Source organism: Copadichromis virginalis, linkage group LG15 (assembly GCF_057382275.1).
Source record: "Copadichromis virginalis isolate Kocher_CV1m ecotype Utaka linkage group LG15, C_Virginalis_male_GT1.1, whole genome shotgun sequence".
In the NCBI taxonomy this organism is placed as follows: domain Eukaryota; kingdom Metazoa; phylum Chordata; class Actinopteri; order Cichliformes; family Cichlidae; genus Copadichromis; species Copadichromis virginalis.
This window is the reverse complement of record NC_140632.1, coordinates 5,529,569-5,551,024: the sequence shown is the minus strand read 5'-3', so window position 1 is coordinate 5,551,024 and position 21,456 is coordinate 5,529,569. Positions and strand designations below refer to the sequence as shown.

Genomic DNA, 21,456 nt, shown 5'->3' with positions numbered 1-21,456 from the left:
GTCAGACAGATCTCCAGCTGAACATTATGCCAAACACAAAAAAACAAGTTTGGATTTGTGTATTTTGTCTTATAAAATCTACACACAAAAAAAAACGGCAGCTCACCACATCGGGTTTCAACAGAAACCAAACTATCGTCCAAACAAATGCAAAAATTTGAACCATACAGTCAAAGAAAGCACACACGAATCTGGAAGTTCATGGGAAAGGCCTGCTTCTGGTCAGGGTTTTTAAGTCTCGCCTCAACTTTGCGGCTCTGCGGGACAGGCTCACGGACATGTGTTTCCATCAGGAGGTGGTGAACATGCCTGGAATGAAAACAGGCCAAGCGAGGAGCCTGTTTGGACAGGACTAAGTGATAACATCTACTTGGCCACTGTGGGATAATGTTTTGCAGAATGTTATCAAAGCTCTCATTGGGGTGTGGGAAGTGAGCAGGCTGTATCAGAAATGAAGTTAAGCCTATTGGTTTCCTCACACGTTACAAAGGTAACGGCTAGCTAAGATAAAGACACAATCATTTTTTTATGGCAGAGCATAAAGACACAATGAACAATAAATGGCCTGTTATCATGTTGCCACCTTAGGAAATCCAACTTTGCTCTACATGCCAAGGTTTCCATAGACAGAAATAACATTCGTAAATTCTCCTTGAAGAACGCTGCCTTTGCTCTACTGTGAGCTTACAAGCCTCCCACCGATGACGAAAAACAAAAACAAAAGCGCTCTTTTCTGCACACACGGCATCAGTGCCAGAACGTCCACAATATCTTTTACCAAATACAGAAACTTTTGAGCAAGTAACCCAACGAGACTGCATTCACCACCATTCGGGGTTACATCAGTTCCATAAACTTTACACTGCTGTTGCATCAACTGTAAATAATCTAACAATCCAGGAAATATCTGTCCTTGAAAGGAGATGGATAATTCTCCCTACCCACTCTGAAAGTGTCGGGCACATTTCCAATGTCCCAACTTTGTTTCACTTACTAAACAGAATAGTCATCTGGGGACCACTAAAATACCCTTTTCCTACGAGATTCTTATTTTTCCTGAGTCTGAACATTTAGAAAGAAACAGAAACAGTATAACCAATTCCTGTTGTGCCATTGCCACTATCAGTTATAAAATTGTTTTTGAAGTTTAATTACATGATTATTTAACAGCCAACAATGTCAATATAACTGTCTGTAAAGCATACCACTATGTTAGGTAACTATAATTAAAGTACTGAGAAATTATGCGTGCAGTCATCCATGTATACACAGGACAATGCTGACAATATGCATTTATTGTGTCGCAGCAGTGTTTGCTCGTTGCTCTTGGATCTGGCACTGAACTTGGACACTAAATATCCATATACATCTGTAAAGTTCACGAGGAAAGACAGGAGGAGGAATAGTAATAGCTGGCAGACATGTCTTATCTGCTCACTGGCAACATTCGGAAACACAAGGGCCGTGGAATTAAAGCTTTATCTCTGGATTATCACTAAATATAGATGCTTGGGTTAAATCCAGAGCAAAATCCATGCCATGCATGTCCTCTGTTTGTTTCCACATATTGCATAATGTCATGTTCAGCCTGGTATTAAAATGGGGGTGATGCAGCAAGGGATGCTCATGGGAACTTCTGTGGGGAAGGAGTGACTAAATAATTGAGTACGTGCTTGTTAGTACATATTTCTGTGAGGTGTGCACTTATCTAGATCTGCATTTGAGACATTTCTTACATATTAAACATACACAGGCAGACCAGGTAGTTTTCTCCACCTGCCAAATTTGGTTGATTTGATTTTTGAATTCTGTGCAAAACCCTGAAGCGTGAAAACATTACCTCAACTCCGTTCTCTATGAATATATAACAAATGCAAATTCTACCAAATCGAGCGCACTCTGTAGTTCATTATGTGATTACATAAAATGGATTTCAGACTGTCACACAGGTGAATACCTTTAAAAGCAGGAAGTTTCTGCAGTTCCCTGTTGTTGCTCAAGCTGAAGCGAGAGGAGCTCTGCCTCTTGTCCTTTTTGACAGGTGTCTGGGAACCTGGCTGCTTCCCCTTTAGTAGCTGAGTTGTTGGAGGAACACTATTGCTAGCCTTCCTGTTAGAGCTCTGCTGAAACAAGAGAAAACACACATTAGTTACACGGACATAAGAGCAAAGACACACTAAAAAAAAAAGATGCAGGTATAAAATATGGGCGAATGAACCTCTGCAGAAATCTAATAAAAATGTGTGCATGCAGCCACCAGCCAAGGAGCACAACTGGTACTTTTAATTATATACACTGAGTTGCCATCCACTTGACAAAATGCTCATTAAAAAAAACAAACCCGTTTACCAAATGTACAATTACTCTTTACAATAGTGCATCATCCTGATGTGGGATCACCTGAAAGCAGCAAGTTCAACTGATCCAGCCTTCCTACTAGGATCCATTTATCAGTGTGGACCTGATGACACAGAGCTTAATTCACCTGATGCAGCTGTGGAGTCTGAGTCACAAGAGATTTATCAAATTCGCTTAAGACCCAGACAAAGTTGGCCACAGTCTGAGCCACACTACAAGACAGACAATCAGTCTGTGCCACTAGAAAGCTGTTGTGTGAAGTGGAAAATGCCGCTGTGCTGACTTCTGCTATGAACTCGATTACATATTAATGTACTGGAAAGATCTGAATTAACTCATGTAAGTATATTAGGCCAAAGTAGAAACATCTGTCATCTATGGTTCTTCTCATTTAATGCTTCAAATTTTCATTTGTCAGTTATGGTTGCTGACAACAAGCCAAATGAAAGTTACATATATATTACATAACAGCCTTTACAGTTATGCATTTCTGGTTGACAGAGCATATGGGAAAAAAGGAAGGGTGGGGGCAGTGACAACAGCTTGCAGCCCAGCGATTTTAATTTGACACAGGTTGGTGCACTAGCTGATCTAATACATGGCTGCTGACACGCAAGTCTAATGCTGGCAGAGCCTGAAACTTTCAGCTTGAAAAAATAAATAAATAAATAAATAAATAAATAAATAAATAAATTTCAGTAGGTCGGCAAGGATGACTAATATATGTAATTGTTAGCCAGCTGTTAGCCAGCTGTTATTAAAGGACAGGTTTTAAAATAGAACAGATAAGGCCTTTATTGTAATTGTACAACGCAAATGTGGAAAATAATAGGGATTATATTAAACTGGTAACTACATAAAGCTCTGAAATAGATATAAAGCTTAATGAAATTATCTGCTAACTGACAAGTGTGGATTTTATAACTCAATAAACTGGACTGTGTATATAACACAAGGCAATAAAATAGTGTGTTTCCCACAGATTTAGCTTGTACAGTCATGGCCTAAAGTTTTCATTTCATGTTTTTATAATATGGTAAAAACATAATCATAGGCATTTGATAAGCTTTTGTTGTCAGTGTGACATGCTGGATGTCAGCTTCGGGGCTAAGTCCAGAAGCTTATAAAAATGAATCTGATCTCTTGGCACAATAACTCTGAACCAGTGTGAATGACTACTGTAAAAACTCAAGTTGCATATTGTATACAATACAAAATTTGTGCCATGACTATAATCTGTGTGTATGTGTGCCTTTGTGGTTTATATGCAAATTGGACACGGGGGGGGGGGAGATCTCTTGAAAGGATGAAAAGAAAAATATGTAAATGTTAAAATGAGTCAAGTGTACTCGGACAGACTTCAAAAGACCTTGCCACCTAAACTCAGTCCATCTGTGGTGACACCGGAATACAGCCTGGTTGAGAACATTGTAATCTGTGCAAGAGCAGGACTACCTTTTGCTTTCTAGGCAGCACAAACAGCTGCCAGCTCTCATTCCACACGCGACATAACTGCATTCAAATGCTTGCCTTCCTTTAAAAAAAATTAAAGCGCCTCTAGTTGTTTGAGTTCAGTCATTATCATCATCCCATTTTACTAGTTTTATTAGTACAGGGAGGTCAAATGTAAGGCCAGCAGACCAGAATGAGCATGGCAAAGACTCCAATCCTGCACGCCAGACAGCTTTAGAAAATATGAAGGAGTTCATAGATTCCTATTGATTAATCACTCCCTACTCCCATTCATACTCCTACAAAGCCATTAAGTAAGAGATAAACAATTAAATGACAGAAAGTTCATGTTTTTCCAATATTACAGTAAGTCCACAGTTGTGATGGACTGAGATTTTCAAATTGAGATGGCCAACACAAGTAGTCCATACTCCCATATTTCACTATGGTGTTCATGTGACTCACATCCATCATTAGTTAGCTCGCTACAGCAAATTTGGTCACAAAGAAGAATTTTCCCCTGATGAGTTCAAAGAATCATGAGACCTAAAACAGAATAAGCTTTTCTTGTTCCACTCCACAGGAGGCTTCCTGTCCTTTTGCATGAGTACTTGCTGTCAAGTGAAAAATATACAATTTCTGCACAAGTATATAACATAGGCATCCTGGTTTGTGGAGGCCTTTGTGATGCATTTAAGTATTCTGAATCGGCACTTCAGGAGCAACATTATAAATTGTAATCTGCAAAACACTGAATTGATAACAAGACAATAAACTAGATATACACAATAAAACTTAAGCTTTATCGTGTCCCTCTTCATTTTTTTTAAATTGAAAAAATAAGTTCAGCATGTACGTTCATTTGTATTGCAACCACAATCACTAATACTGGAGACCACTATCATGCAGTAATAATCCAATTATAATGTAATACTCCTCTTGCAAAGCTGGTGTCACTAAATTCCATTTAATTTTAAATGACTTGGAGGTAATTACATCAAGTTGAAAAGGTTATCCCAACCCTTGCGGTCTCTGTTTGATCTGTGATGAGTCTAGGGTGTGTTGGTTTTTTTTAACTGCTTGTTTAGCTTTTAATATATCATTTACAAGTTTCTATTTCCTCTATCTAATCTAATGTTATATATCGCTCTGTGTTTAGGGTCTTTGGTAATGTATATGCTCATTCTATTTGAGTTGTTCTCTTGGGCAGGGGACTATCACAAACGAGATCTGACATCTCAAAAGTCCCAATTTGAGGGTTAAATACATTTTAAATAAAAATAAAGTTATGTGTTCTTAGAGTGGTTTTCCTTGTTAGCATACCTCATGTTCTGAATTCTCCTGTCCTCCACTCTTCCCCACTTTGCCAGACTTGGGAGACTCCTGCAAAAACATTTTCAATCAAAAGATTATAAACTTGATTTAATTAAATGAAGTTTATATTGGTTGACAACATCAGGTGAATGCAATTGGTGAATGCCGCCTTGCACAAATCCAAGCTAAATATAGCACGCCTGCCCACCCAGTCTCGCACTCCTGTTTAACCACACTGTAAAGTCTGCTGTTAGCTAGCTCACGTTACACGACCCGAGGTTTCAGCTTCTAAAAGTCCTTAAATTTACACCAAAATAACACACACGTGCAATGTAAGTATCACTTTAAGATAAGGGTACTCTATTTACATAACACTGCACAACGTGCCAAGTGCTAACATGACGGCAGGATAGGGCTAGCAGGTAATGATTGCAGGCTGGCTAACGTTTGTGTGATGGGACACTGCGCTGGTAGCAAAATGTCGTATTATACACCCGGCACGTTATCAATAAATTCAATGAAATGTAACTCGTGCAAAGTTTGTTCACTATGGACACGGCCTGCTAGCTTTTGTCTAACTCACCTTATCTTTTTTCGTTTTATTCGGCATTGTACAAGCGTAACCGCCCTTGCTCCCCTCACGGATACTCCACAACCAAAACCTTGACAACTCTCAGGACAGCACACTGCAAGGCGGTTCAGTCTGCCCTTACGCTGTGATTGGCTGTTTTCAGTCAGCTGACTCTGGCGCGTCACGCTAACGATGGCCAGTGTAAAGGCACCGAGAGCGCACCCTGCCGGTGACAGGACAGCAACACATAGGATTACAGGCTCCCGATACTTTGGATTACAGCCATCGACAGCATACTTCCTATGGTCATTCCATGGAAAATCAATCAGTGCCTCCCACATGACCCCCTCATAATGAGTTGGCAGTGTATATATATATATTTTTTATTACAGATACATGTTCAGGTACAGTTTTTATTTTACTTATTCCTTTTCATTCAATTTTTCGTCTAAAATCTTTGAGCATCCCAATCCTGGCACATACCATAGTTTCAGGAGCGAATCTGCTAAAAACTCGTCTCCATAGTTGTGTTTCCTTAATGTTTCTCCCAGTGTTTTTGGCTCTTGTTCTTCTAATGTGTTTGAATATGTAGAATTATCTTTAATAAGTGATTTTATCCAAACTGTGAAGCAATTTGTAACTAGGTTTAAAAAATCCTATATAAATAAAGTTGTTATTATTATAGTGGTAGTAGCAGTAGAAGTAGTAGTATTATATACTGCAGAATTTTGGGTAGACTCGGATGGTGAAAACAAATTATAACATTTTATACCAGGCTGAACCATCTTCGTTATGTGTCAAAATAATTTTCCTTTATAGTTATATTTTTGGCTAAATATATTCACGCACCTGTAAAACCAGTGGTAAATGGCCCGTATTTGTATAGCGCTTTATTTAGTCCCTACGGACCTCAAAGCGCTTTACACTACATTCAATCGTTCATACACTGGTGTGTGGCAAGCTACACAGCTGCCCTGGGGCGCACTGACAGAGGTGAGGCTCCGCCACCTACCTTCTTCTTTCAGCTGGTTGAGACCCCTACTAGGCCGGAGCTTTCTAGAATATTTGAACAGCTTGGTAGAACCTTCTTTGAATGCACAACGACTGCCATCTACTGGTAGTTAACAGGAACCCACACGTGTAAAATGACTTGGACATATAGGATAAAAGCAGTGCGGAATGCATGAAAATATCTAAATCGATGTTTAAGCTTATGAGTTTAAGTCTAAGGAGCTTGGGGAAAAAAGCGTCTGGACTTCTTTAGGTTGCTTGAAGACGTTTCACTACTCATCCGAGAAGCTTCTTCAGTTATAGGGTAAAATGGTGGAGAGTCCAGACTCTTTTCTTCCCAAGCTCCTTAGACTACAATGACCTGGATGACTGAGAACCTTCACAGACTTATGAGTTAAACATGTGCCTTTCCACAAATAACAAAATGGGTAAGCCTTAATTTGATCATTTGTATCTTAGAAGAAGCTTAAAGATAGATAAGCAGAAAAGTAGAAGAGGAGACAAAAAAGGAAGTTATTTTTGGATGAATCTGACTACAGCAATGATGTATTATATAAACCTTTCCTTCCTCTTTAGGAGTTTCTCTGTCCACTTTTACTTTTTCAACACAAACATCTATATCCTTGTAGCTTCAATCTGGCAAGAAATATCAGTACTGTGGAAAAGACTTCAGTGAGGTTACGTAAAAATGAACAAATTCCCAAATTATAGCCAAAAAAAGAAGCCTCGAGTTCTTTTGGCTTTTCCCCGTTTGTCTTTCTTTCAATTTGTTCCCAATAAAGGCATAATTATCAGACTTATCTGCTATTTCTTGACTTCCCCTCAAGCATTTTGCTTTTTATTACACAAGATTTTTTGCTTTTTCCATGGAGAAACTAAAAAGGCAACTGGAGAGCAAACAATCTGCCCAAGGGCAATGCTTCATTCATATGAAGCAAAGAAAAAAAAAAAAAGGGGTGGTTCTTCTCTTTCTTTCACTCTATGTTTAAGCAAGCATTGGTTTGGTAGCTTATGATTCATAAACAGTGTTGACTTCACTGGTTTTAAATGAAAACAGTATACTTCAAACATGGAAATTACAATGTCACATCATCACTTTATATTTATCAAGATATAAATTTCTGTCAAATGATGGATAAAGAATGTCTTTAAAAAATCCTGGTGAGAAAAAAAAAAGGTTCTAAAATAATGTTTGTACTTCATTTGAGCTGAATTAAGAAACCCTTTTGACATAGCTTTCTACTTGGTGAGAACAAAGTCTAAAGCAGTTCTTCGACTACAAGTGAACACTAAGTTTCATTGATTTTCTCGATAGATAGAAAGATAGATAGACAGATAGACAGAGTGGACAGGTTAACCCACCTGTCCAATCTAAAAATGCAGCATACTATACATAAAACACGAGACTTGTGTTCACTCATCAGTAACAATGACCAAATAGCTTAACATGGTAAACCTTTATTAATGGTTTTTGCACCGTTTCAAATAACAGTATCGTGTTTTGTTATATTTACAATAAAGAACAAACTTTGGAATGTCAAATACAAAAAGAACAAATGCATCAATACAACTCAATACAAAAACAAAAATAACAATCTGAAAACTCTAAACATCTAAAGGAATGACTGAACTGCATGTGGTCAACGCAAGTGGAAATAAAGTTACGATGGTCATCAAAAGTGTTTAGGAACAGACATTCCAGGCTCATTTACAACATGTAACATTAATTTTTTTTTTTTTATAACATTAGTTTTGTTTTTTTAAATCTAAACAGGAAATGGAAGCTGATTAGTCCACCTCTTCCATCCTAGATGTGTCATCATCTTCCCCTTCAAGAGGGGGCATGTCCTCAGTGGGTGCAGAGGTGTTATCGTCAGATGTCACATCATCTTCATCAATACCTGGAAGGAAAATAGGAGCAGATCAGTCAGCAAAGCAGGGTTAACTCGTTTACTGGCAAACATACCACCAAAAGATACAAGATTTAACAGATACTCACCAAGACCTAGTTTGATCATTCTGTAGATGCGGTTGGAGTGGGTCTGTGGGTCATCCAGTGTGAATCCTGAGGAGAGCAGGGCGGTCTCGAAAAGAAGGATGACCAGATCTTTCACAGACTTGTCATTCTTATCGGCCTCTGCCTTCTGCCTCAAGGTCTCCATGATTGGGTGGTCAGGATTGATCTCAAGGTGCTTCTTTGCTGCCATGTATCCCATGGTGGAGTTATCCCTCAGCGCCTGAGCCTTCATGATCCTCTCCATGTTGGCCGTCCATCCATATGTGCTGGTGACAATGCAGCAAGGGGAAGAAACTAGGCGGTTGGAGACTGTGACCTGCAGAGGAAAACAAAAGCCACCGGTATCAATCAGTTGAACAAGAAAACAAATTCCGTTGTTATATTGTCATTTGGTTTCATCAGCTTACCTTTTCAACCTTCTTCTCCAAGATATCCTTCATGATTTTGCATAGGTTCTCAAACTGAGATTTCTTCTCCTCCTGCTTCTTCTTCTCCTCCTCATCCTCAGGCAGCTCCAGGCCTTCCTTGGTTACTGAAACCAAGTTCTTGCCCTCAAACTCCTTCAGCTGCTGGACACAGTACTCGTCGATGGGCTCAATCATGTAGATGACCTCCAGGCCAGCTTTGCGAAGACGCTCCACAAAGGCAGAGTTGGCAACCTGGTCTTTGGTCTCACCTGAAATGCAGGCATGATAATGTTGTTCATTCATGCCATATTGCCCACATGAGACAAGTTTTGTTTGCCGAACGCATGCTTTTGATTGGCAGTTTTAAAAGTGTCCTCACCAGTGATGTAGTAGATGTGTTTCTGGTTGTCCTTCATACGTGTGACATAGTCCTTCAGGGACACCATCTCATCTCCAGAGGCTGATGTGTAGTACCGCAGAAGCTCAGAAAGCTTCTTCCTGTTCTGGGAGTCCTCATGGATGCCAAGCTGTAATAAGGAAAACAGTCAACTGTTATCAACAGTGCAGATTTATTCAGCTGAATGTGCAAAAAAAAATTGCAGGCGCTACCACTGGCTGCATTCAATTGTTGTTAAGCTACTTTATAATATTCATACTGCTAGAGCTAAATTATTCAAGCAAAAGAATTAAAGACAAGATCTGGTAACCTTGCACCTCACTCAGTCAAGGCTGTGGATACTGACCTTGATGTTCTTGGAGAACTGCTCGTAGTACTTCTTGTAGTTGTCCTTGTCCTCAGCCAGTTCTGTGAAAAGCTCCAGGCACTTCTTGACCAGGTTCTTGCGGATGACCTTCAGGATCTTGCTCTGCTGCAGCATCTCTCTGGAGATGTTCAGTGGCAGGTCCTCAGAGTCCACCACACCCTTGATGAAATCTGATAGGAAGCAGAAAGGAAACTGTTAAAACTCTAAAGATTCCATTGTGTCATTTTCATTATGATAATTCTATTATTGTTAGGGAAATTGTAATCCACACTTTAATACTCACTGAGATACTCTGGGATGAGCTCCTCGCAGTTGTCCATGATGAAGACTCTGCGCACGTACAGCTTGATGTTGTTCTTCTTCTTCTTGTTCTCAAAGAGGTCGAAAGGAGCACGCCGAGGCACGAAGAGCAGGGCACGGAATTCAAGCTGACCCTCTACTGAGAAGTGCTGTTAGGCAAACAAATAAAAATTAAAAATTAAAGTGATTATATATTGGACTACATTATATCAGACATAATTTTCCTCCTATAAAGTACTGCTACATTTTTAGGTATTTTTAAAATAACATCTCAAAAGCCCAACCTTAACAGCCAAGTGGTCCTCCCAGTCATTGGTGAGACTCTTGTAGAACTCTCCATATTCCTCATTCGTGATGTCATCTGGGTTTCGGGTCCACAGGGGTTTGGTCTTGTTCAATTCTTCCTGGTCAATGTACTTTTCCTTGATCTTCTTCTTCTTCTTCTTTTTGTCCGACTTGTCATGGTCATGTTCTTCATCTGATCCAACATCCTCAATCTCAGGTTTGTCCTCATCCTTCTCCTCATCTTTCTCCTTCTCCTCCTTCTCTTTCTCCTCCTCTGCCTCGTCGTCACTCACCTCCTTGTCCCTCTCTTTCTCCACCTGAAGGAAAATACATTTGGTCACACACTAAAGAATTTCCCTACACCTTAGCCTTAGGCATAGCTGGACAGGCCATCAGGCATACAGGGCATTTGCTTGGTGGGCCGATGGTGATTTTTCGTTTTTATGGGCCGATGATTTTTTTTTTTTTTTTTTTTTTAATAACAGTATAAACAATGAAAGGTGATGGATTGGCCAGATGCTGGCAGATGTGTAAAAAGAACTCAGTTGTTTGGTGGTGGCTATGGCGGAGCTGCCACAAGAGGCCAGGTGGATGAGGGAAAGGGGAGGCAGGAGGAGCAGAGACCCGAGGCGGCCGCCCGTCCGAGTGTCAGGTGAACTGAACTTCAGGTAAGAAGTTATGACCTGCAGTCTATCTGGATCAGATTTAAACCAAGTTTAGGTGGAGTTTATTTTCGTTGTGCTGAGTTTTTACCGTCAGTTACAATAACTTGTACTGCGTACTAGCTAGCATGACAGAGTTTCTACAGCTGAGTGGGTGCTATGTTACTGATAGTGAACTTTATTCTATTCATAAGGTTAGTTAGTAGAGTTGCCAACCGTCCCCTGAAAAATGGAATTGTCCCGTATTCAGAGAAAATATCACGCGTTTCGTATTGAGCTGAAAAGGAACAGTTTGTCCCGGACTTCAGCTAGAATGGAAAAAGACACAAAGCTGGAGTTTTTCTGTCTTTACGCTGTCAGCTGTCTCTTCAGCTACCTTCACACTGCAGGTCTTAATGCTCAATTCCGATTTTTTGATCAAATCCGATTTTTTTTGTCTGCTCGTTCACACTACAAATAAAATGCGACAGCGAACGCGCTCTAGTGTGAACGTTCAAAGTGGCCCGCATGCGCAAAAGAAGATGTCACACACACAACGCGCTCCGTTTAGACACAGAGCAAACAATATCGTTTGACTGATGGCCCTTAATATAAAGACTTCGGACTTCATGTTTCCCAATTTTTGCTTTAAGTTATTTTGTTATTTCCATAATAATGTAAATAACTTAATCATTATCCTTATTGCTGTTTTAGAGGAGCGGTGCTTCAAGGGATAGTTGCAGATTTCTGTCAGAATCTGAAGATTATGCAGTACAAATAAAATGTTCACGTTTCTCCAACGTTGTCTTCCCAGCAGTTTCACCAGATGGCCAGGAAGCGTTCGCGATGTCTTATCGGGCGCTTCTCCGGCACTGATAATTGGCGTCTGTCTTGTGTCAGTGACGTAAAAGACGGATTTAATGTGACTTGACCGTTCACACAGCAGTCGCTTTCTGAAACATCGGATGTGTATCGGATTCAGTACCACATATGAAAGTGACCCAGATCGGATTTGAAAATATCGGATTTGTGCCGTTCACACTGTCATACCATGATCGGATATGGGTCGCATAGGGTCAAAAAAAAAAAAAAAAAAAAAAAAAAAATCGGATTTGATGCGCTTTCGCCTGCAGTGTGAACGTAGCCTTCTTCTCTCATTCAATCGTGAAACTGATCAATGATCAGCTGATCGGCTCTCTTGCTTGTTTATCGCCCACTTTGCGCCAGAAAGAGGAAACCAGCAGATGTCGCACTAAGCAACAGCAGCACGTTTAAGCTTGATCAGCTGTTGTTAGAATTTATTTAATATTAATTTCTAGTATCAGCTGATGTTTGCTGGAGTCACAGCTGTAAAAGCTGCTGGTCATTATGTCGGTTTGGTTATCTGGGGAGAGGGAAGCATGAAGTTGAAACCAGGAGATGTCCTTACTGAATCATCAGAGCTGAACAGGTGATGGAGAAACAGGTTTACCTTTTAGGTGACATGAATGAGTTGAAGTTATGAACTGTTTCTGAGAGACAAATAACACCAGGTTCCTTTTCTAAGTAGCTGACAGCTGGTAACTGTGCAGGGGCGGGTCTAGCAAAGCTTTGCCAGGGGCCCAGGTGGGGCATTAACAGGGAGAGGGGGGCACAAAGAAATACTTTTCTTTCTTATTCTCATTTAAAATATCTAGCTTTTATTAAATAATTATCTGAATCTTACAACCAAAGTTTTTATCTGATGTACAACGTATTGAAATCATACATATACCAACAAGACAGTGTACATCACTGTCACAACAGCGTTTGTTTTCATTCAAAGGCTTTATGGTTTTTCCTATAATACCTGGTGGGCCGGTCTGTAGTCAAAATGCCCGGGCCAATTTTTTGTCCCAATCCAGCCCTGGCCTTAGGGAGTCACTATTTTATAATATCAGTGTTTCCGAGATTAATTGAGCAACTTTCTCAGAAGTCTTAAGTGCAGAAGCTATCTGCAATAGTTACAAATGTAATTCTTCTATGGGATCATTAAATATGACTTAAGTACTTACAAATAGCGTAATAGGGTAGCCAATGAACTGTGAGTGCTTCTTAACAATCTCTTTGACCCTTCGCTCTTCAAGGTATTCTGTCTGGTCTTCTTTGAGGTGCAGGATCACTTTAGTTCCACGTCCCAGTGGTTCAGCTGTAGAGGAAGACTATAGGTCAGTATACTTTATAACCACTGGGTTAAATGATTAATAATTCACTTCAAATTCGGGGTTATATCACTTACAGTTGTCTACTTTAACTGTGAATGAGCCACCAGCAGATGATTCCCAGGCGTACTGCTCGTCATCGTTGTGCTTGGTAATGACTGTCACCTTCTCGGCTACCAGGTAGGCAGAGTAGAAACCCACACCGAACTGACCGATCATGGAAATGTCAGCTCCAGCCTGCAGAGCCTCCATGAACGCTTTGGTGCCGGACTTTGCAATTGTGCCCAAGTTGTTGATCAGGTCGGCTTTGGTCATGCCAATACCTGTGTCAACTAGGGTTAGAGTACGCTCCTCTTTGTTGGGAATGATCTCAATTTTGAGGTCTTTGCCAGTTTCCAGCTTGGAAGGATCTGTGAGACTCTCATAGCGGATTTTGTCCAGTGCCTGACAGAGCAAAACAAAATGTTAATTGTTTAAACAAATTCCAGAATTTATTCTGTATTGATAATAATATAATTAAATTTCTTAAGGGAAAAAAAGCATGTAATTTAATTAATTAATTTTTTTAAATAATAAACACAGCAACACAGACTAATATTGAAAACCTACATCTGAGGAGTTGGAAATAAGTTCCCTAAGGAAGATCTCTTTGTTGGAATAGAAAGTGTTGATGATCAGGGACATAAGCTGAGCAATCTCAGCCTGGAATGCGAAGGTCTCTGCCTCCTCCTCCATTGGTTGGTCATGCATTTCAGGCATCTGAGTGAAGACGGAGAACAAATATTGTTTTTTAGAAAACACATTGACTAAAGTGACTGGAACACAATATAAAATACAATTTTTATAACACTAAATGTTTGCATCCCAGCAATGTACACTTGAAAAACACTGCCAATCCTTCTTATGTAAGATGTTGCAGTTACAGCTTATCCTTATTAAGTAGCCTCGATGTTACATTAAGGAATTAACAGCAGTCAAACGAAAGCAAATTCTCTGTAGATGTGTAGTATATAGTGACTTTCCTGGGTTTCTTTCTTGCTTACTTTCATAATTTTGTATTAAAAAGGTACAAGGACCTTTTTTTTCCCCTTCTTGGACTGTGAATTTAATCTCTGCTTGGTTATTGGCTAATCAGAGATTAACACGTGGCTTGAATTGCATATCCGTGTCAGCAGAAATGACTCCACCTGCTGGTTTCCCAGGTGAAGTGCAGGTTTCTAGAAGGTACGAGGAGGCAAGAAGAACTCTCTAGCAGTTTCCATAGGAATCAAAAGCTCCGCCTCTCATACAGCTGACGAGATTAAAGGAATGCACACTCTGTACCTACTGATTTTGCACTGAATTAAAACCTGGTACAAGGATAAGGTGGCCCAAAAATCTTGCAGAAATTTTAGCACAGGAAATTTGATTAAGGTTCAAACAGTTAAACCCCTGCTTAACATAACACCTTCCTCCCAAATGCATCACTAAAGCATCCTGCCATGTGGCTACTGTCCCGCAGGTTTGAATTCTGAAATGAGGCACAATAGGAATCAAATTCTTATTACCGTTTATGAAGCTGACATTAATATTCTCAGAGCAGATATTAATACTTTTTAAATCAGTTTTTAAAGACCAAGTGCTGTAACTAGACTTCACCCTTTCTTCACTTTAGCTTCACTTTTTATCCAGACATGACAAAAATGTCAGCTTTGTTTATAAATTAATGTCAAATAAGCTAACATTTAGTACTATTAAATCTGAATTTCAGGGAGTGTAATATTTTCGTATCCCAAATGTCTGTGGTAAGGCTGTTAATGTATTTACCTTGGTTTGCAGTGTGCCAAAACCTCCTGAGGAAGATGTGTAGAGATCCTTCCTTATTCACAGGTTCGTTGACTGCTAATGCTCCTACGGAAACTGGTGTAACGGTGCGGTTTTTATACCCTCTATACCATTCGAGAAATCCTCCTGACACAAGCTTCCAGAACCGTCTGGAATCCTCCTGCTCGGTGGTGGCCATTCACTGGCCCGGTGGCCTGTCAATCATGGTGCGTGTACGTGCCTCTCTGCCTTTCTTGGCAGAAGGAGGCGGGATTAAGGGAGGGGTCGCTGAGCCTAATGAGTAAGGCATGTGAGAGCAGAAACTAAAATGAACCATGCTGTATTCACTGAAAACTCCAGAATACATGATAAATCAAACGATGTAATTGATAAATGTAAGCCAGCTGTATAATGCGCTTCTCTAATACAACTTTTCACCTTTCAGTATTATTGTTTGCAGGAAGCAAGAACAAGTGATAAAATAAAGTGCAGTAGATCAATAAAAAGTGACAGGTGTCATTTTTAAAATATATTTTATTACAAATTTGATTGCTTTTCATAAAAAATGTTACAAAAGAGATACAAGTCAAACCCCCAGTGACTCAATAATACTCTTAGTGATTGTCAGAAGTTTTACAAGTGGCTGATACAATATAAACTAAAGCCACTGTGGTCTGTATTAATTCCATCAACTTTTTCTGACTAGCACATTGTTTACTAACAGAAATTCTGCTAAAAAATAATGTACATTTAAATTAGGAACATAAATTACAAAAATAAAAATGAAAGCCAGAAAAAGTCTAGTAAATAATTTAGTCAACTTCCTCCATTCTTGATGTGTCATCGTCGCCTTCCAAGACTGGCATATCTTCATCAGTGGGCTGAATTATGTCTTCAACTGCAGAATCATCATCATCAATTCCTGTGTATAGAAATACAGCCATTAAAAAACAAATTCCTCAATTAATGTATAATAACCTAACTACTACCTGAATGTTTAAAGGAAAAGATATACATACCAAGACCAAGTTTGATCATTCTGTAGATGCGGTTAGCATGTGTCTGTGGGTCTTCCAGTGTGAATCCTGAGGAGAGCAGAGCGGTCTCGAACAGGAGAATGACCAGGTCCTTCACAGCTTTGTCGTTCTTGTCAGCCTCTGCCTTCTCCCTCAAGGTCTCAATGATTGGATGCGAGGGATTAATCTCAAGGTGCTTCTTTGCTGTCATGTAGCCCAAGGTGGAGTTGTCTCTCAGTGCCTGAGACTTCATGATCCTCTCCATGTTTGCCGTCCATCCATAGGTGCTGGTGACAATGCAGCAAGGGGAAGCAACCAAACGGTTCGAAACCACAACCTGTCAGGATAGAAATTCAGTATTTTTAGTATGTTTGAACACAGTCAAGCCAACTTCCCATCCCTAACAATGTTAACTAAAATAACTGTATCATTTTCTGAAGGAGAAAAATTACCTTTTCAATCTTCTTGTCAAGGATGTCCTTCATGATCTTGCAGAGGTCCTCAAACTTAGTCTTGAGCTCTTCCTGCTTCTTCTTCTCCTCCTCATCCTCAGGCAGCTCCAGGCCTTCCTTGGTTACTGAAACCAAGTTCTTGCCATCATACTCCTTCAGCTGCTGGACACAGTACTCATCGATGGGCTCAATCATGTAGATGACCTCCAGGCCAGCTTTGCGAAGACGCTCCACAAAGGCAGAGTTGGCAACCTGGTCTTTGGTCTCACCTGTTAAAGTTATTTCAATATGGTGTTTAATGAACTTAAACTACTGGGGAATACTTGAAAACAAAGGAAAATAAACCACACTGAATAACTTACCAGTGATGTAGTAGATGTGCTTCTGGTTATCCTTCATACGAGAGACATAGTCCTTGAGGGAAACCATTTCATCTCCAGAGGCTGAGGTGTAGTAGCGGAGCAGCTCAGACAGTTTCTTCCTGTTCTGGGAGTCTTCATGGATTCCAAGCTAAACATAAAAAAACAGCGTGTCATTTCGTGGTATTAAAATCCATGCAAGATGATTGGTATCAGACATTTTTTCTGAAGTTTTAGAGTTGAAGAAATTCAGATGGATGAACCTACCTTGATGTTCTTGGAGAACTGCTCATAGAACTTCTTGTAGTTGTCCTTGTCCTCAGCCAGTTCTGAGAAAAGCTCCATGCACTTCTTGACCAGGTTCTTGCGGATGACCTTCAGGATCTTGCTCTGCTGCAGCATCTCTCTGGAGATGTTCAGTGGCAGGTCCTCAGAGTCCACCACACCCTTGATGAAATCTGAGTAGGGAAAATAAACTGGTCAGCTTCCCAAAGCCAGGAGTTGAGTTCCAAAAACAATTACTAATAACTATGAATTTTGAGAGAATGCGTCAAGATTTATGCGTTACTTCATTGTTACTTACTGAGGTATTCTGGGATCAGTTCTTCACAGTTGTCCATGATGAAGACCCTGCGCACATAAAGCTTGATGTTGTTTCTCTTTCTCTTGTTTTCAAAGAGGTCAAATGCAGCTCTTCTGGGTACAAAGAGCAAGGCGCGGAACTCCAGCTGGCCTTCCACTGAGAAATGCTGCGGGGGTAGATATGTATTAATTAGCATAACATTATTGCAACTGGTGTTGGTAAATATGATCATCACAAGAAGATTTAGCTTACCTTCACAGCCAGGTGGTCCTCCCAGTCATTGGTAAGACTCTTGTAGAACTCGCCATACTCTTCATTGGTGATGTCATCAGGGTTACGGGTCCAGATAGGCTTGGTCTTGTTGAGCTCCTGGGCATCAATGTACTTCTCCTTGACCTTCTTCTTCCTCTTGTTCTTGCCATCCTTTGTATCTTCATCCTCATCAGAGCCAACGTCCTCAATCTTAGGTTTGTCCTTGTCCTCAGCAGCCTCCTTCTCAACCTCCTCTTCCTTTTCTCCCTCCTCCAGGTCTACTTCCTTCTCTCTTGTCTTCTCCACCTTAAATATGCAAAGGCATATTTACATTTTGCTTTGCCATGCCATTATCACAGTCAATGTGTGGTTATTATCAAGTATTGATTGAATAATTGTTCTTACTGTGTAATTAAAAACTTACAAAAAGTGTGATGGGATAGCCAATGAACTGTGAGTGCTTCTTCACAACTTCTTTGACGCGTTTCTCCTCGCAGTACTCTGTCTGGTCTTCCTTGAGGTGAAGGATCACTTTTGTGCCTCTGCCAATTGGCTCTCCTAAAATCAACAACAAAATTAGAACCGTGGCAGACAGGGTTAAAATGACTGATTCAATTGTTCTGTAAATGAGGGGACTAAGACATACCTGTATCAGGCCTGACTGTGAATGAGCCTCCAGCTGCAGACTCCCACACATACTGCTCGTCATCGTTGTGCTTGGTAATGACTGTCACCTTCTCAGCTACCAGGTAGGCAGAGTAAAAACCCACACCAAACTGACCGATCATGGAGATATCAGCCCCAGCTTGCAGAGCCTCCATGAAAGCCTTGGTGCCGGACTTTGCGATTGTGCCCAGGTTGTTGATCAGGTCAGCTTTGGTCATGCCGATACCTGTGTCAAGGAGGGTCAGGGTGCGAGCATGCAGATCAGGCCTGATTTCAATCTTCAGGTCCTTGCAGGACTCAAGTTTGGTGGGATCCGTCAAGCTTTCATATCTGATTTTATCCAAGGCCTGCCGAGAATAGATAACTCAATTAAAATACTTTTTTTTTGGCAAAAAATATAAGGGCTTGTTTTACATTAAAAAAAAAAAAAAAGGAAAACATGATGCGGAAGTGTTTATTTCCCTTACATCTGAGGAGTTGGAGATGAGCTCCCTAAGGAAGATCTCTTTATTTGAGTAGAAAGTGTTGATAATAAGGGACATCAGCTGAGCAATTTCAGCCTGGAAGGCAAAGGTCTCCACCTCCTCCTCCATAATGTGTGCAGAGCTCTCAGGCATCTAAAGGGGGAGAACATATTGGGTAACATTTTTCAGAAAAACAAAATTGAAATTGTACCTCTATATTTTTTGTGTTTTCAAATAATTATATTTTCACCTGTAGTTTAAATTTATTTACTCTGAACTTCTTCGGTTACGTTTTTCTCAGGCAGCCACATGGCCTGCTGATACGCACATGTTCCTTCTGTCAATCAGAGAACTGGCATTTTTTGGGGGGGGAGGGGGGGGGGCTAATGCTACTGCATATATTTTTTAGGCCTTCTAAGAACATTTCATAGATTAAACAAAAGCTTTAATCCAGAATCAATAATTCCTTTACAGTTTACTAAGCTAAGATGCAAATGTGCTGCATCAGCTGTTAGAATAGATTCTGAGAAGCCATTGGTCCCATACTTGGGTCACCTTGCTTGCCATGTGCTTCATGCCTGTAACAGTCCTACTTAGACACTGATAGAAAAGCACATACACTATACCATTCTGATTCTAACCGATAGTAAAGGTTAAAGTTAATTACATTATATCACAAAAGCACCCAATATACTGTAAAAAGAAAAAGTTGTTTTAAATTTTCTAATTCTTACCTTGAATTCTAATTCATACCTTGAATATAATCTTTATTTTTTGTTACTTTGTATAGTTAAATCAATCACTGAGCTTGATTTCTCTTCTTCAAGAGCTTCAAGTGTGTGCTTGGCTGCTGCTCCTGTGAGCAGTAAGTGTCTTGTGAATTAAATCACTCACTTTACATAAAACCGTGCAAGCACCCAGTATGCTCTAAAATTGAAATGATTGTTGCATTGATTCCATTCTTACCTTAGATTTAATCTTTGTCTTCTGTCACCTTTAGTAGACAAATGTATCACTGAGCTTGATTTCTCTTCTTGGAGAACTTCAAGTGTGTGCTTCTCTGCTGCTCCTGTGGGCAGTAAGTCTCTCTTGGTTGTGTTCTAGTGAGCGTCTTCTGACTCTATGCAGACCACACGACATGACAACGTGTTTTTATACTTACGGGATGGTTTCTCGAAGCTCCCATTCAGAAGCTTCCAGATTGTATGTTCACTACAGTCAGGGGGGTGCTGAGGAATGGTCTGGAAGGGGGTTGCGATTGGGACATTGGCGCTCTAAAGTTGGTGTGCCCTTATAGGGTTGCAGAGTCACAAGGAGTGCCTGTCAGTCACAATGAGAGCTTCGCTGATAGCTTGTATAGCTGTTAGACAGCATAACCCAGCACCACAGCTGTGCATTGCCTTTGCCATCAGCAGCTGCCATGGTGCCCCACTGCACCCACATATGCTCATATTTAAAGCCATTTGGGATGCTGTTTGCAACTTGCTGTCCATTCACAGTTTAGATTAGGCATGTTAAATTCATTTCATTGTGGGACACATACAGCCCACTTTGATCTTCAGTGGGCTGGACCAGAGAAAGACATTTACCTAAACATTTAATCCCTGAGATGTCTTTAATGCAATTTTAACAGTGTGTCTCAATTTTTCCACATCACAAACACATTTAAAATGGACTTCTTGTAAAAGAAAAGAAAAGAAAAGAAAAGAAAACTAATAAAAGAAAAAACAAAAAAAACAAAAAAAAAAAACCCAAAACAAATTTATATAGTATATCACAGAAACAGGAACTTTTCTGCAATTTAATTGTTTATCTATTACTTAACTACTTTCGTATAATATGAATGGCTATGGGGGAGATTTTTATCAATAGGAAAAGTTGTAAAAACTAATGAAAATACAGTCAAAAGTTCAAAATCTGTGTACTCATTCACATTTCACAATCAGAGTGGTGTCTTTACTGGGCTGGGCCTGGTTTAGCTCATACCTTCATACACTTCTGAATTTGTTCTGGGCTATTAATAAATTTATTGATTAATACATTCACCAAACAGAAATTCTGGAGGGAAACCCATATGCTGCCTTATTTACACATCTATATATGCATATTGTCAGAGTTTAGATTACCTTTTCTTTATTTGCATAATGCATATTGCAGACCAACTTACTAGGAATGTCTAGAACTTTCCATTTAATTTCCTGATTTTCATTTGTGGATTGCAAACAGAATATGTCATCCAAAGTATTTGGTGATAGAGAGAGACTTATAGTGAAGCAAACTGAATTTTGACTATGCTCTGTGGCCATTGGCCAAACTTAAATTCTCGCAGAAATCATAAGCTTCCCTATAACACATTAATATGTGTATGCAAAGACACAGTGTGTTGATGAGAGCTTGTGATGGTTTAGCAAGAGGTTGCAAAAACCCATTCATCCCATAACACTTGGAATAGGCTGCACTTACATGTAAAAAATAATTAAAGTCAGACTTGTGTAAGACAGACGACTAGAATACTCTGGTCCGATCTGAGCGGTAATGGCTTTACTTACCAGAGGAGGGCA

The 21,456-nt window shown here is 39.9% G+C and overlaps 3 protein-coding genes across 4 annotated transcripts in view; all 3 read right to left on the bottom strand.

Annotated features, from left to right (window-relative positions):
• ppp2r5cb (protein phosphatase 2, regulatory subunit B', gamma b) overlaps nt 1-5,818 on the bottom strand; it is a 28,328-nt gene extending 22,510 nt beyond the window's left edge. The window contains exons 1-3 of one of the 2 annotated variants that reach the window (XM_085431491.1): nt 5,708-5,818; nt 5,134-5,193; nt 1,958-2,123 (exon numbers count right to left, since the gene is read on the bottom strand). In XM_085431491.1, coding sequence (XP_085287617.1) covers nt 1,958-2,123; nt 5,134-5,193; nt 5,708-5,734 — 253 coding nt within the window. In that variant the 5' untranslated portion in view covers nt 5,735-5,818. The remainder of the gene's footprint in view (nt 1-1,957; nt 2,124-5,133; nt 5,194-5,707) is intronic. The other variant, XM_085431492.1, reaches the window with a different exon arrangement.
• A 2,326-nt stretch (nt 5,819-8,144) lies between these two features.
• hsp90aa1.2 (heat shock protein 90, alpha (cytosolic), class A member 1, tandem duplicate 2) lies at nt 8,145-15,284 on the bottom strand. Its single transcript, XM_085431489.1, has 11 exons — nt 15,107-15,284; nt 13,910-14,059; nt 13,378-13,744; nt 13,154-13,287; nt 10,479-10,796; nt 10,178-10,343; nt 9,874-10,064; nt 9,510-9,657; nt 9,131-9,399; nt 8,706-9,039; nt 8,145-8,607 (listed from the first exon to the last, which is right to left on the bottom strand). The coding sequence occupies exons 2-11, from the start codon at nt 14,057-14,059 to the stop codon at nt 8,495-8,497; spliced, it is 2,190 nt and encodes a 729-aa protein (XP_085287615.1). The 5' UTR covers nt 15,107-15,284; the 3' UTR covers nt 8,145-8,494.
• A 335-nt stretch (nt 15,285-15,619) lies between these two features.
• hsp90aa1.1 (heat shock protein 90, alpha (cytosolic), class A member 1, tandem duplicate 1) lies at nt 15,620-20,084 on the bottom strand. The gene is made up of 11 exons (XM_085431490.1): nt 19,862-20,084; nt 18,899-19,048; nt 18,412-18,778; nt 18,190-18,323; nt 17,766-18,071; nt 17,514-17,679; nt 17,198-17,388; nt 16,934-17,081; nt 16,572-16,840; nt 16,123-16,456; nt 15,620-16,025 (listed from the first exon to the last, which is right to left on the bottom strand). The coding sequence occupies exons 2-11, from the start codon at nt 19,046-19,048 to the stop codon at nt 15,916-15,918; spliced, it is 2,175 nt and encodes a 724-aa protein (XP_085287616.1). The 5' UTR covers nt 19,862-20,084; the 3' UTR covers nt 15,620-15,915.
• Nucleotides 20,085-21,456: the final 1,372 nt, after the last annotated feature.